This window comes from Ahaetulla prasina, chromosome 3 (assembly GCF_028640845.1).
Source record: "Ahaetulla prasina isolate Xishuangbanna chromosome 3, ASM2864084v1, whole genome shotgun sequence".
Classification (NCBI taxonomy): Eukaryota; Metazoa; Chordata; class Lepidosauria; order Squamata; family Colubridae; genus Ahaetulla; species Ahaetulla prasina.
In genome coordinates this window covers 229926033-229941398 of record NC_080541.1, presented here as the reverse complement: position 1 = coordinate 229941398, position 15366 = coordinate 229926033, and the positions used below count along the sequence as shown (strand labels likewise).

At 48.0% G+C, this 15366-nt stretch overlaps 1 protein-coding gene across 2 annotated transcripts in view; it reads right to left on the bottom strand.

The window, feature by feature from the left end:
* The window catches only part of KIAA1755 (KIAA1755 ortholog), a 47215-nt gene that overhangs the window by 16923 nt on the left and 14926 nt on the right, over positions 1-15366 (bottom strand). For both annotated transcript variants that reach the window (XM_058177174.1, XM_058177173.1), the window contains exons 3-8: positions 13581-14820; positions 11930-12118; positions 10726-10849; positions 9622-9715; positions 6197-6283; positions 367-483 (exon numbers count right to left, since the gene is read on the bottom strand). In XM_058177174.1, coding sequence (XP_058033157.1) covers positions 367-483; positions 6197-6283; positions 9622-9715; positions 10726-10849; positions 11930-12118; positions 13581-14820 — 1851 coding nt within the window. The remainder of the gene's footprint in view (positions 1-366; positions 484-6196; positions 6284-9621; positions 9716-10725; positions 10850-11929; positions 12119-13580; positions 14821-15366) is intronic.

The window sequence follows — 15366 nt, the reverse complement described above, 5'->3', positions numbered from 1 at the left end:
CGAAAGGGACTAGAGTCTTTTTTTCCTAAGTGAGAAACTCCATGATAAATCACAGAACGGCGATGTCTTCAGCTCCAAAAAGTCAAGATGGCGGCCGTGATGGCGAGATGAAAACTTCACCTGATTTTAATCTGTGGGGCACATCTTGAAAATTCCTTGTGTGTCCAATCACACTTGGCCAATAAAAATTCTATTCTATTCTATTCTATTATAATTAAAACCAAGATGGAACCTCAATCACACCCCAGTTGCCATCTTGGTTTTTTGGACCACCCCGCCTGGACACCCCTTGCCGTCGAGACCCAAAGAGCAAGTTTGCCCCCGAGACCCCTCCCCAAATGGATAAAGGGCGGGAAAAGAGGATACCTGGAAGAACTGCACCCATTCCCCGTGGTTGTAAGGGAAGTGACCGTCAAAGGCCTGGGTCAGCTGGCTATTGTCCACGTGGCGGCTCAAAGCTTTCGGAGAAGTCACGGTCTCCACCTGTGGGCAAGACACGGGATGACATTTAACCTCAGCCTGGACATTTACCTAGCTCAACCCACCTCACAGGGTTGTTGTTGTGGAGAAAAGAGGAGGAGGAAACAGTATTGGGTATATTTGCTGCCTTGAATTAAGTATGTTGTTGTTATTGTTGTTGTTAGTTGCAAAGTCATGGACAACAGGCCTTCCTGTCCTCTACCATCCTCTGGAGTCCATTTAAGCTCACAGCGACTGCTTCAGTGACTCCGTCCAGCCACCTCGTTCTCTGCCGTCCCCTTCTTCTTTTGCCCTCAGTCGTTCCCAGCATTAGGCTCTTCTCCAGGGAGTCCTTCCTTCTCATTAGGTGGCCAAAGTATTTGAGTTTCCTCTTCAGGATCTGGCCTTCTAAAGAGCAGTCAAGGTTGATCTCCTCTAGGACTGACCGGATTGATCGCCTTGCAGTCCAAGGGACTTGCAGGAGTCTTCTCCAGCACCAGAGTTCAAAGGCCTTAATTCTTTGGCGCTCAGCCTTCCTTATGGTCCAACTTTCACAGCCATCCATTGCAACTGGGAAAATCCTAGCCTTGACTATACGCACTTTTGTTGGCAGGGTGATGTCTTTTTAGTCTGCTGTCTAGATTTGCCATAGCTTTCCTTCCCGGGAGCAAGCGTCTTTTAATTTCTTGGCTGCAGTCCCCATCTGCGGTGATCTTGGAACCCAGGAAAATAAAATCTGTCACTACCTCAATTTCTTCCCCATCTATCTGCCAGGAATTGAGAGGGCTGGATGCAGTATTAAAAGGATGAAAATTGAATAAATAAATAGAAGCTAACAATAAATACTATAAAGGTTTAGAATTTGGACTGTCAAAAGCCAAGAGAATTCGACTCACCAATGACAAGAGAACAATAATTAGATTTTATTAGGGTTCAATTCAAAAACAGGCCAATATTGGCTGATGATGCCGAATTAGGGAGCTGGAATAACAATAACAACAACCATAATAAATGAGGTAGATTTGAGCCAGAAGGCAGAACAAATCAACCAGACGGACAGAGTAGCATTGTTTTGCAATGAAATACAGGCAGTCCTTGAGTTATGACCACAATGGAGCCCAACATTTATGTTGCTAACTGAGACAGTTGTTCAGTGAGTTTTACCCCATTTTACAAACTTTCCTTCCACAGTTGTTAAGGGAATCCCTGCAGCTGTCATATGGTCGTTCAGCGAATCTGGCTTCCCACGTCGATTTTTGCCGGGTCTGAGAGTCACCAAAGGGGATCACGTGACCCCCAAGACACTGAGACCGTCGTAAATACGAGCCAGTTGCCCAGCGTCTGAATTTTGATCACGCGACCATGGGGATGGTGCAATGGTCATAAGTGTGAAAAACGGTTGTCAGTCCCTTTTTTCAGTGCAGTTATAACTTTGGGTGGTCACTAAGTGAAAAGAAGGACTAGGGGAGACATGATAGCAGTCTTCCAATATCTCAGGGGTTGCCACATAGAAGAGGGAGTCAAACTATTCTCCAAAGCACCAGAAGGCAGGACAAGAAGCAATGGGTGGAAACTAATCAAGGAGAGAAGCAACCTAGAACTAAGGAGAAATTTCCTGAGAGTTAGAACAATTAATCAGTGGAACAACTTGCCTCCAGAAGTTGTGAATGCTCCAACACTGGAAGTTTTTAAGAAAATGTTGGACAGCCATTTGTCTGAAGTGGTGTAGGGTTTCCTGCCTGGGCAGGGGGTTGGACTAGAAGGCCTCCAAGGTCCCTTCCAACTGTTATTCTGGATTATTCTGACTCCACAGAGATGCCAGTTTCAATGAACAAATAATCAGTCGAACCCAAACCAGGTTTAGTGTAAACTTGCAACTCCCTAAAAAAAAAGCAGGAAGCAACCCAAAAATTCCACCACCACCCCTCACCTCTCTGCCCATCCTCCAGGTGTTCCCTAGATGATAACGTGTGGGACAATTTTTAAGAAGAGACTGGACGGTCACTTCTCTGAGATTGTATAGGTTCTCCTGCTGGAGCAGGGGGCTGGACTAGAAGACCTCCAAGGTCCCTTCCAGATTCTATTCTGTTCTGTCGTATTATGTCCTGTCCTATCCTACCCTACCCTACCCCCGTTCTCTATTCTATTCTATTCTATTCTATTCTATTCTATTCTATTCTATTCTATTCGCTATTCAATTCAATTCAATATCCTATCCTATCCTATCCTATCCTATCCCATCCCATCCCATCCCATCCCATCCTATTTGAATGGTAGTAACGAGGTCTACCTGAAATTTATTCAGCTTGCAGAATTGGGTCTTGGCTGACAACTCATTCAGACAACTCTTCCAAAGCAAGGCCAATATTACACCTGTTTTCTGAATCGCCTGCATTTTAGGAACACTGATCCCAGGGGACCCCTTGCACCCCTCCTTTTTCTGAATCGGGCAGGGCGGTGAGGGGGGGGGCTTCTGGCTCCTTTTCCCACTTGTCATTCATCAGACACCCCGGAAGGAGCTTCCCCACCCCCACACCCCACCGACGGGCAAAGGAACCTGTTAATCATGCCAGGCAGCTGCAGTTTATCAAAGCCATTAATATTTCACATTGCATTAATTAAAGCCATCGGCATTAATGAAGGAACAGGCCCCTTTCAAGGCTGAATTATTATTTTAATCTCCACGCGCCGAGGTGTGTGATTTGAAGAGGCTGGCGTAGCCAGCAGGAGCCAGAAGTCCATTAAGGGCTGCTCCAATCAACACGGTTGGCGTTAATTAATGGCTGGGGAGAGAACAGAGGCAGGCAGGATTGGAACTCAGTTCCCACCCTGACATTCAGCTTCCGAGAGAGAATAACAGAATAACTCTTGTTATTCTTTAAGAAAGAATTTTCATGCCAGCTTGTCCTAACCAGGCTGTGTAATTGGGGAGGAAGAGTCAGGTTGCGGTGAAGAAGATTTGGGAGTACGATGTCTTTCAAGGATTCTTATCGGAATAACAGAGCTGGAAGGGGCCTGGGAGGTCTTCTAATCCAACCCCCTGCTCAAGCAAGAAACTCTATACCATTTCTGACAAATGTCTTTTCTTGAAAATCTCCAGTGTTGGAGCATTTACAACTTCTGAAAGCAAGCTCCTCCCTCCTTCCTTCCTTCCTTCCTTCCTTCCTTCCTTCCTTCCTTCCTTCCTTCCTCCTCCCTCCCTCCCTTCCATCTGTCTCTCTGTCCATCATGTATATTATCTCTCTCAGAATCCTAGGGCTGGATGGGACCTTGGAGGTCATCTATTCCAACCCCATGCTCAAGCAGCAGACCCTATGCCATTTCAGACAAATGGCTGTCCAGTCTCTTCTTGAAAACCTCCAGTGATGAAACATCCACAACTTCTGGTGGCAAGCTGTTCCACTGGTCAATTGTCCTCACTGAAGAGGAAATTTCTCTTCTCTTAATTCCTGGTTGCTTCTCTCTTTGTTTAGTTTCCATCCGTTGCTTCTTGTCCTGCCTTCAGGTGCAGAATAGGTCAACCTTTCGCTGCGAGCTTAAGACACATCTATTTATCTGCGCAGGACTGGACTAGATTTTTAAATTTGAATTGGTTTTAATGGGGATTTTATTATGTGTATTGCTATTTTTAATTATTCGGCCATATGTAATAAGTTTTTTTTTAATGGATGTTTTATTTTGTATTTATATGTATATTTTATCTGGCTGTGAACTGCCCTGAGTCCCTAGGGAGATAGGGCAGTATAAAAATACGAAAAATAAATAAAATAAATACATAAACCCCCAATTCTTTAAAAACCGCCAGCACCCACAACTAGCCTTGTTCTGGGGAATTCTGGGAGTTGAAGTCCAGACGTCTTCAAGGAGCCAAGGTTTATGCTGCTACCTAACAAGGCACCAAATTCTACCTTTTAATGTGAAAGAGTAATCCGTTTAATTATATTTGATTGGGAAGGGCTGTTATCCATTATATGTTAATGAAAATTGAATAAAAGAGAGAATGCCATTTGACTCCTCAGCCTCTTGGTCAGAGGCCACCCGTGGTCCTGCCGCAGGGGGGGAAAAACGGGTCAGCCTTAATCTAATGATTTGATTACCTCCAACCTGGTTAGAAATGAGTCTGTCGCCGTTTTTGAAAAATGGCTTAATTGTTGTTCAGGTAGAACTTCACGCTTCTCTGCCTCCATCCATCATTCTGAACACTGTTTTGAGGGAAAGACAACTTGGTTTCCCATAACGGCTGCCGTACTAGGAAATGTATGGCGGTCCTTGAGTTACAACCGTCATGGAGCCTGCCCATGACGGTCGTAAAACCCAACCGTTGTAAAACAGGTCGGTCACACGACCGGCACGATTTTTACAATGTTTTTTTGCTGCGGTTGTTTAGCAAATGTAGTGGTCATAAGCGCGAACATTGCGGTCGTTAAGAGGACACTGCAGTCGTTAAGCAAAGCCATTGGTCGCTCAGGTGCAGTTTTGCCAAAAACCAGCCAGACTTTCATAAAATGTGACCGTGGGCAGCTGCAAACGGCTGTATATGTGTGTATAATTATTTGGTAAAAATCAATTAATAAGTAACAATTACACGCGTTGCTGAGTGTGGTTCTATGATTGTGTCTTGTGGGTCAACCTTTGGAACTTTGGGTCCAGGTAAGTCCCCTTTTTCGGGTAGGTCATAACCTCAAAAGGTTGCTAAATCGAGGACCACTAAGGGAAGTTTGGTACCTGTCCACCTGCCAATCGTAGGACAGAGGAGTTAATAAAGAGTAGGGGTCTCCAACCTTGGTCACTTTCAGATGGGTGGACTCAGTGGTGAAATTTGAACCGGTTTGCCACCGGTTCACTGGCTGCGCATGCACAATACATGCCAAACACTTCATGTGGAAAAAGGACGCTTGGGAAGGTAAGTAGAACAGCGAGGTGGGGGGGGAACATCTGTGCCGCATGATTTAGATTTCCTGCTTTCTAGTGATTTTAAATCGTGCAGCATAGCTGATCGTCGGAAATACCGGTAGCTTTTTTTTACTATGGGTTCACCTGAACCGGTAGTTTTTATCGCCACTGGTTCGCGCGAACCGGTGCGAACTGGTAGCATTTCACCACTGGGTGGACTTCAACTCCCAGAATTCCCCAGCCAACGAGACCCAGGCACAGAAGGGGATGGGCAGAACTTATGTTGTGACTCATCCTCCTCTCCTCAGCCGGGCCCCTCCTGTCTCCAACCCGGCCTGAGTCTGATAATGAAGATGAACGGCCTGTCATGCCTCCAGCCCCCGGCCCTGGCCCCATGCCCAGAGAGGATTCCAGGATTGAACAAACAAGCCCGATAAACCTCACTCATACAGCGTGTGTTCCTTGTGTGTTCCTTTGGCTCAGCCGTCAGAGGAAGCCAGCCAGGGATTGGAATTGCTCAAAGTGGTAGGATCCTCGCTTCCGGAGATCTGAGAGGCGACGCCAGCAGAAGGAAGGGAGGGGCAGGCCTGGATAAATGCTGAGTCATGGAGCCACACCCCACAGCCTATATAAAGGACCTGCTTTTGGCATTCCAACCTTGAGTCAAGCAAAGTCTTATCTAGTTTGCTGATATCGGACTCTATTGCTGAAGTCACAACTTGGACTCCTGCCTGCCCTGATAAACCTCGAAGGAATTTGGCAAGCTGCAGAGGCTTCGTTGCCACATTTGATACGGACTTCCTTGACCCGGTCGTCGGAGGGGTAGTGGGACACGACAACTTACCTGTAAGCCGAGGAACTTCTCCACCTGAGAGGTGGCCTCTTTCTCTGCCACCAGCAGGAGAACTTGGATGGATCCAGGAAAAGTTTTCTGCAAGGAAGTGGAGACACCAGTGACTTCCCGTGGCTTCCCTCCATGGCTTCCTCTGCTCGTTGTGTCTGTGTGCATTGTCTGTATGTGTGTGTGTGTAGCACCTTCCAATTTGAAGCTCTTGTCTTCTCTCCCCCCTCCTCAAATGGTCCCACAGCATCTTCATCGGGGCAAGACGTGGAAGGTGGGCAGGAAAGGGATGTGGGAACATTTGGGTTGCTTCCTGCTTTTTTGAAGGAGTTGCGGTTTACACTAAACTTGGTTTAGGTTTGGCTTGGATTGTTTGTTCATTGAAACCGGGATCTCTCTGGATTCAAACTAGACAAAGCAGGGGTGAAATCTATTTACCTTCCTTACCAGTTCGGAAGTGCATGTGCCGCATGCAAAACCTTTCTGCGCATGCGCAGAGGGTACAAAACACATTACTTCCTGGTTAAAACCAGGCAGTAACGACAGCCAGGCTGGTGGGCAGAGCCTCGCATTGCGATTGCTACTGGTTCTCCGAACCACCGGTCAAGATTGCTACCAGATCGAGCGATCCGGTCCGAACCGGGAGCATTTCACCCCTGAGACAAAGGCCCAGAGGCTTTGCTACGTCTTAACATTAAAAATGTAAAATCTAGAGTAAAGGCAGTCCTTACCTTATGACTGTTTTTCAATGACTACTCGAAGTTCCAACAGCACTGAAAAAGGGGACTCATATTTATGAAGCTTGGCAACTGACCTATATTTATGAGGGTTGCAGTGTCTTGGGGGTCACGTGTCCCCTTTTGCGACCTTCTGACAAGCAAAATCAATGCCAGATTCACTTAACAACCGTGTTACTAACCTAACAACCGCAGCGATTCACTTAACCAACGTGGCAAGAAAAAGTCGTAAAATATGACCAAACTCCCCTCACCGATGTCTCACTTAGGAAGAGAAGTTTTGAGCTCGACAGTGATCCTAAGTCGAGGACTATTTTGGTTAGTTAATGGTTCGAGATATTCTGAGAAAGGTTTAAAGGTTTAACAAGAAAGGTTTAACAGTTCAGGAAGTTTTGTGAACACAACCTCTGGCCGCTTTAAGATGGTTGGAGATTAAGCCTCAGAATGTCCGGAAGTCCATCCATCTGAAAGTGATCCAGGCTGAAGAAATTTCCTGCTATAGGGTCTCCTGCTTGGGTGGGTGGGGGGACTCAGTGGTGAAATCTAAACTGATTTAGTACCGGTTCGATGGCTGTGCAGGCACACTGTGTGTGCACATTCATAGTGTGCGTCACACACCAAATACAAGTGTTGTGTCTGTGCCCCCTGAGCCGGGCCCCCTGCCAGAAAGTGAGGGGGAAGGGCCATCAGGACTTACCTGGGAGCACCGGCTTCCCTGGCTCAGCTCCAGGAGCCAGAGGCAGGCCAGGTGGAGGAGATAACGAGGCCTCCGTCCCCTGACTCTTTCCTCCCCCCCAGGCCACGCCTCCCGACCCGGCTGATGGCAATCAGGCCTGGCTGGACCCTAGGTTTCGTAGGCAGGAGAGGCGGGAACAAGAGAAGCAGGGGTGGGGCAGGCTTAGGAAGTGCTTAGTCATGGAGCCACACCCCACAGGATATAAAAGGCAGCCAGAGTTGCTGTGCCTCTTCGTAGCAGGCAAATTAACTGCTTAACTAAGAGCTGAAGTACTGTTTGACTCATCGGCGTCGAGGGAGATAACAGAGACACTTGGCAGACGCTCGCTATTTTGCTGCCAGAGCTGATAGTGCCGGCTAATTAAGCCATCGCTCGGACGGAGGCAAAGGGGGACAGAACAGCGAGGTGCACATGCGCAGTGCACACCAAAAGGAGGCTTTGGGTAAGTAGAACGATGCGCAGGGGATGCTGGTGGGGGTGATCAGCTGTGGCGCACAATCTTTTTTTTTTTACTTTTAAAAGCATTTTTTTTACAACCTATTCGGCTGAATCGGTTGTAAAGAAAATGCCTTTAAAAGTAAAAAAAAAAAAAAGGATCTGACGATCGCGTGGCTCAGCTGGGATTGTCAGAGCCTTTTTTTTACCTTTTAAAAGCATTTTTTAAAAGAAGCGGGCAACCGGGCATTGGGTGGGCATGGGCAATGGGGGGGGGGACACCAGGGATTTTTGCTACCGGTTCTCTGAACCACCCGCCAACCATCACTACCGGATCAGCTGATCTGGTCCGAACTGGGAGCATTTCACCCCCTGGTGGGACTAGATCAGTGGTCACCAATCTTTCGGACCTCAAGGACCATTAAATTAATAATTTTCAATCCTGCGGACCATTAATATGATCTGCCTAATGACTGAGTGGGTGGGCGTGGCTAAGTGGTCATGTAACTGGGTGGGCATGGCCAACTCGATGCCATTCACGTCAAGGGGTGCCTTGCCAGCCTCTTCTCGCCCCTCCTTTTCCAGCCACTTTGCCTGCCACCTCGGGATCCTTAGGGTAGCAACAGGTAGCAACAGGTAGCAGTTGTTGGAGCAGCCACCATGAGAAAGAGTCCATAGTTTGAGGACCCCTGATTTAGTGCAATATAAAAAATGCAAATAATTTTTCTGCGGACCACCAAAATTTTCTCACGGACCACCAGTGATCCACGGACCACCAGTTGGTGACCACTGGACTAGATGACCTCCAAGGTCCCTTCCAACTCTGTTAATCTGTTTGTTTGTCAGGGGATTGAGTCTCGACGGAAAAAAATACCATCCTACTTGGATGTCCTCTTCCTGGGGAAAGAACGGAGCTGCGCCTCTCTTTTACCAACTACAGGTAATCCTTGAGTTATGACCACAACTGCAGCTGACCGCAACCGCCATAAATACAAGAAGCAATGGGTGGAAACTGATCAAGGAGAGAAGCAACTTAGAACTAAGGAGAAATTTCCTGACAGTGAGAACAATTAACCAGTGGAACGACTTGCCTGCAGAAGTTGTAAATGCTCCAACACTGGAAGTTTTTAAGAAGATGTTTAAGAAGATGGATAACCATTTGTCTGAAATGGTTTAGGGTTTCCTGCCTGGGCAGGGGGTTGGACTAGAAGGCCTCCAAGGTCCCTTCCAACTCTGATATTATTATTATTATTACAAACCAAGTGGCCAAGCGTCTGAATTTTTGATCACGTGACCATGGGGATGCTGCAAAGGTCGAAAGTGTGAAACACGGCCATAAGTTGCTTCGTTCAGTGCTGTTGTAACTTTGAACGGTCCCTAAACGAACGGTTGTAAGTCCAGGACCGGCTGTATCAAGAAGGAATCTTGGAATCTACTTCCCGAGGTGAGAAAACTCTCCCTCCTCAACCGGTCATAAGCAGTATGGATCTCCGCTATGGATCCTGCTCGCCCATAATTACCTGGAGGGATGCCAGGGCTGTGGGGAGGGTGGGAGGGGGTGCTTCCTTTCTGGCATCAATGAGGACTACCACCGCCTGGTCGTGGGAACGCTTCCTGCATTGTGGAATAAAATAAAGTGAGGTAGACTCTCGAGTGGAGATGGGCTTCATGGCCATCTCTGTTGACCCAAAGGTGCTCTTTCAGGAGGCAACTGGACTTTCTTCTTTCGAAGACGTTTCCCTTCTCATCCCAGAAGCTTCTTCAAGGAATATAAACCTTTCCCTTCCCCTCCATCCAGTCAGAACTGAAGAAGCTTCTGGGATGAGAAGCGAAACGTCTTCCAAGAAAAAGCAAAGGAAGTCCAGTTGCCTCCTGAAAAAAAGCGCCTTTGGGACTGGATGACTGAAAATCCCTACAGACTTTCTATCTCTGTTGAGTTTCCTTAGTGGTGGTCCCCTCGGGGGTCTTTTAGGACGGTTTCCCATCTTCTCACTCTAACCAACAGCCGTAAGATTTCCTCGTGGTCTCCCATCCTCTCACAGAAGAGGAACAAGGTTGAGGGTTATTATTTTTTTAAAGCTAGGCAAAATTGAGCCGATGCTGCCCCCTGCTGTGCAGGAGGTGAACTAAGAGGCTGGTGAACTGGAAGGGAATTTCTGGAGGAGGCAGAAAGTGGAGGAGGGGATTTAGAACTTGGGGAGATATCTATGGAGCTTCTCCGTCCTCCAGTTCATGGTTGTCCCAAAGGTTCTTTTTCAAGAGGCAACTGGACTTTCCTCTTTTTCTTTGAAGGCATTTCGCTTCTCTCTTGGCGAGTTGCTGCCTTGTCCCCTGCTCATCTAAAGACTCAGCTCCACCTGGATGGTGGAGAGTGCCTGGCGGTGGGTATTTGGGCCATCTCATGGCCTACCAGGACATCCGGATGGGTAGCAGAATGAGAAAAAGAAGGTGCTTCCTTGGGAATCGAGGTCACCTTTGCTTGTCTACTGGGAAGAGGCATCGGGAAGAGCAAGTGGGCTGCAGATGGGGCGTTTCCCCCCCCCCCACGCACCTGCAGGGAGGGGATCCCACCTGTCTTGCCTCCCTCCCATCGTATTGGACTCCTTTCCTCTCGACTGGCTTACCTGGCCATGGAGCAAAGGCAGAGTAGAAGCCGTGCCACCTCTTTGGGGGAAAACCCAGGGTCCTGCCAGCCTCCTCCGTTTTGGGGGATTTCAACCACGGGCCTCCCGAGCTTGTCCACGCTGCCTGAAATTCCAGAAGAAGTCAGGAAAAACCACGCGTGAATCCAGGGATCTCCAAACGTGGCCACTTTAAGACTTGTGGACTTCAACTCCCAGAATACCCCAGCCAGCATTGCGAGTTGAAGTCCACAATTTTAAAGTGGCCGCCTTTGGAGACCTTTGCATGAGTTGTTAAAAAAAAAAAAGGTCACATCCTGCAGAGCCTCCCAGTTTACCAAATGTTGTAAAATTACTCTACTTTGGATGAGATTAAAAGGATACTTGGTTTGGAAAAATCCTCAGGGAAAATGCTCTCCTTAATAAAGAACAATTGATCAGTGGAACGACTTGCCTCCAGAAGTTGTGGGAACTTCATCACTAGCCTGTTATTAAGAACACAGTAGCCTGCAATTACTGCAGGTTCGAGCCCGGCCCAAGGCCTCTGGTGGCGCAACAGGCTAATGCAGCCTATTATTAACAGCAACTGCTTGCAATATTGCAGGTTCAAGTCCCACCAGGCCCAAGGTTGACTCAGCCTTCCATCCTTTATAAGGTAGGTAAAATGAGGACCCAGATTGTTGGGGGGGCAATAAGTTGACTTTGTAAAAATATACAAATAGAATGAGACTATTGCCTTATACACTGTAAGCCGCCCTGAGTCTTCGGAGAAGGGCGGGGTATAAATGTAAACAAAAAAAAAAGGCTTTCAGGAAGAGACTGGACTAGAGCAGAGGTCTTCAAACTTGGCAGCTTTAAGACTTGTGGACTTCAACTCCCAGAATTCTCCAGCCAGCTATGCTATGCTGGCTGGAGAATTCTGGGAGTTGAAGTCCGCAAGTCTTAAAGCGGCCAAATTTGAAGACCTCTGGACTAGAAGACCTCCAAAGTCCCATCCAGCCCCTAGGATTCTATGATTCTGAAGAACATGATCACCGAACTGGTTGTTAAACCGGAAGGATCCCACCACTGAAGCTAAGGATCTACTCCACCCAAATCTTTCACGGATCAACTCTTTGGCCATCAACCCAACTGGACCAGCCAGGAGATTTGGGCAGGAAAACATCTCTCACTCAGACCATCCTGGAGCGTTTTCCATGCAGGGTACCTGGCAGACGGGCAATCCCTGAAGACAAAAGCTCGGAGTTGAGCAGATCCCACGGGACCGACGTGGAGGGATTCGATCCCAGGACAAGCGACTCGCTTATCAGAGTATCAGTGCTGGAAGGAGTTAGGCGAACAGCGTCCAGATTCAGGGGTCTTGAGAGTTCCCCAACGACTTCAGTCTGACTGGAACCTGGGAGGGAAAGAGAGAGAAATGGACTTTATTTATTCATTTATTTGCTTGTTCATTCATTCAATTATTCATTTAGATATTAATTAATTAATTAATTAATTAATTAATTAATTCATATGCAACCCATCTCACAGACAAGCGACTCTGGACAGCTGCCAGACCTCATTAAAACAGTGGGACACAATATTAATAACTTTTATATTTAATTACCGTGTTTCTCAGCCTTGGGAACTAGAAGAAGGGTGGACTTCAACTCCCAGAATTCCACCCATCTTCAAGTTCCCAGGGCGGAGAAACCAATCTGTCTGGGGAATTCTGGGAGATGAAGTCTATCATCTTCAACTTGCTAGGTGTGGCAAACATTGTCTTAGAAAATGCTAGGGAGAATTGGGGTGGGCTGAAACAAGGCTTCTTTGGGGAGGGAGCACCAGGTAACACCCCCTCCCCTTCCTGGGGGCCTCCTTGCCCCCAACCCTCCGGACATTTTGCAAGGCCTCCTAGGGTGGAGATCTTAATGTTGGCTGTTAGGCGGTTTGGTGCCCATGGCTGTTACTCATCGATTTTATAGTTTTAGGTTCTTCTTATTGGCCATTTAAGTGGTATTTGTTGAGGCTGTAACACTGGATGGTATTAAATCAGGGGTCTCCAACCTTGGTCCCTTTAAGACTTGTGGACTTCAACTCCCAGAGTTCCTCAGCCAGCTTTGCTGGCTGAGGAACTCTGGGAGTTGAAGTCCACAAGTCTTAAAGGGACCAAGGTTGGAGACCCCTGGTATAAAGTTCAATGTAATAAACAAAATTAGATTAAAACTTTGGCTGGCGCAAACACCCACAATGGTGTGGTTGACACAACCCAGGTCCAGGTGAAGACAAGGCACAAAAAAACAGCACAATAGTTCCAGAGATTTGACTAACTGATGCTTTGTTTAATTTGATTTAATTTAATTTAATTTAATTTAATTTATTAAGTGCATGTACCGCCCATCTCACTATTAGGGACTCTGGGCATCTTACCATATTACAAGGAGTCCTTGATTTATAACATTTTATTTAGTGACCAAAGTTACGACGACGTCAAAAAAAACTTAGGATCATTTTTCACACAACTGTTGCAACATCCCCACGGTCACATGATCAAACTTCAGACAGTTGGCGACTGACTCGTATTTATGACGGGTCGCGTCGCCGTCTCCCGGGGTCATGTGATCCCCTTATGCGACCTTCTGACACAGGTCAATGGGGAAACCAGATTCACTTAACCACCATGTTACTAAACGAACCTACCGCAGGGGTTTACTTAATAAACTGTAGCAAAAAAAGGTAATGAAATGGGGCAAAAACTCACTTAACGACCGCCTCTCTTAGCAAAGGGAATTTTGGGGCTCAATTGCAGCCATAAGTCAAGGACCCCTCGTAAACCAAAATTTGATTCCTGCCATCCCCCCTTCTCCCCTTCCTCTTACCCTTTCCAGCTGCCGGCTTTGCTCTGGCCACTTTGGGAGAGGAAACCATCAGTGTTTTCTTTCGAGGTCCTTCGGGCCCCTTGCCAGCTTTTTCGGGGGGCCCGGGGCCCTCCCCAGAAGAAGCCAAGGGACGGTGGCCTTTCAAGAAGGAGAATTTATTGCTGACCGCCGGACCTTCGGCTGGAGACTTCGTCAGTTTTGTGACCTCTGACTTGGGACTTTCCTCCGTTTTCCTGTCCTTGTTGGGGTGCTCCGAGAGGTTTGGAGAGATCATCTGGCCTGACCCTTCATCCGGCTGGGCCTCCGCGTTCTCAGAAGCTGCTTGGGTCAAGTCCATTTCCTCCAATATGGCCGCCATCAGCCCCGAGTTGAAGCTGATGGGATTCTGGAGAGCCGCCATGTAGGAGTCTCGGTAACGGCAGCGTGGCTCATGGATCTTGGAGTCCGGACTCAGTTTCCTTCTCAGGCAGGGGGTACAGGGACCTTCCTCCAAATCTTGCTCCTTCCCACAGTTCCAGGGCTCCCCCTGAGATCCGGCTTCCCCGTTGGGCCGAAGAAGCACCTTCTCAGCCGCGGGAAATGCGGCAACCTCAGGAGGAGACATCTCAGCCTTTGGAGATTCTTCTGAAAACTCCACCAGGTTGACATATTCGCCTTCCAGGTTCTCGCTGATGATGTCGCAGAGGCTGGGCACCACAAAGAGGTCGGGCTTCTTCCAGGACCCTTGGTCCACCTTGATGAGTCCTGGATACTTTGCTTGAGATGGTTTGGAGACCTGGTCTCCACCATTCTGGTGGCTTGGAGGCTCAGCATTTAACCTGCAGTGGGTCTCCGGGTGGACGGAGTCCTTCTCCATAGGATGTTCTGCTTTGGGGAGCTGGACAAACTCCGGGGTAGCTATTTTATTCCAGAGGACGGGGACAATCCCGTTGCCGGTGGCCACCAGGCAGGTGTGCAGGGTTGGCCGTTCCAGGTCTCGGTTGATGTCCTCCAACCAAGCTTCGGTGAAGAGCCAAGAGCAAGAAGCATCAGGGATGGAGATCTTCTCAGCGGTGGTCAAGTCCCTGGAGAGACACTTCACCACCAGGCAGGCTGACTGCTCCCCACAAGGCTCGGCTTGGAGGTAAAAGTCTCCCGGACGGAGCAGTAGGGGGTTCAAGGGGCTGAGATGGACGGTCACCTTCTCGTGGAGACACAAGGGCCAGCCTTCGTGCAGGAAGACACAGCCAGAGTAGGGCGCCTGGGGAGGGGGGCAGAGAAGGAAAAAGAGAAAGCATGGAGTGAAACCAGTCAATTCTCTGAAACTTTAACTGTTTTTAACTGTTTTATACTGATGATGCACTGATGAAGTTACCTAGTGTGGCAGTGAGATGTCTGTAAACATATAACCAAGTTCAGGGACCACCAAGGACCCCACAGTTCTCCTCCTCCTCCTCTCCGCAAACCCCACTCCTTTCTAGCACTGATGACATTAGATAGTTGGGTCATGAAATGTCTTTTTAAAAAACAAGCAAACTCAGGGAACACCAGAGACCCCACAGCCATCCTCCTCCGCCATTCTGCAAACCTCACTCCCTTCCAGCACTGATGGGGAATTCTGGGAGTTGAAGTTCACCCATCTTCAAGTTGCCAAAGTTAAGAAATACTATCCCCTGAGACTAGAAGGCCCTGCCATGAAATCACCAAGAGCTGTGAAACTCATTTTTCGCAATAGTTGTCTGCAGGTGGGAGACATACGCTCCAATTTTATTGTACAACTGCAACCCCACCATTTGCATGCGGTTAC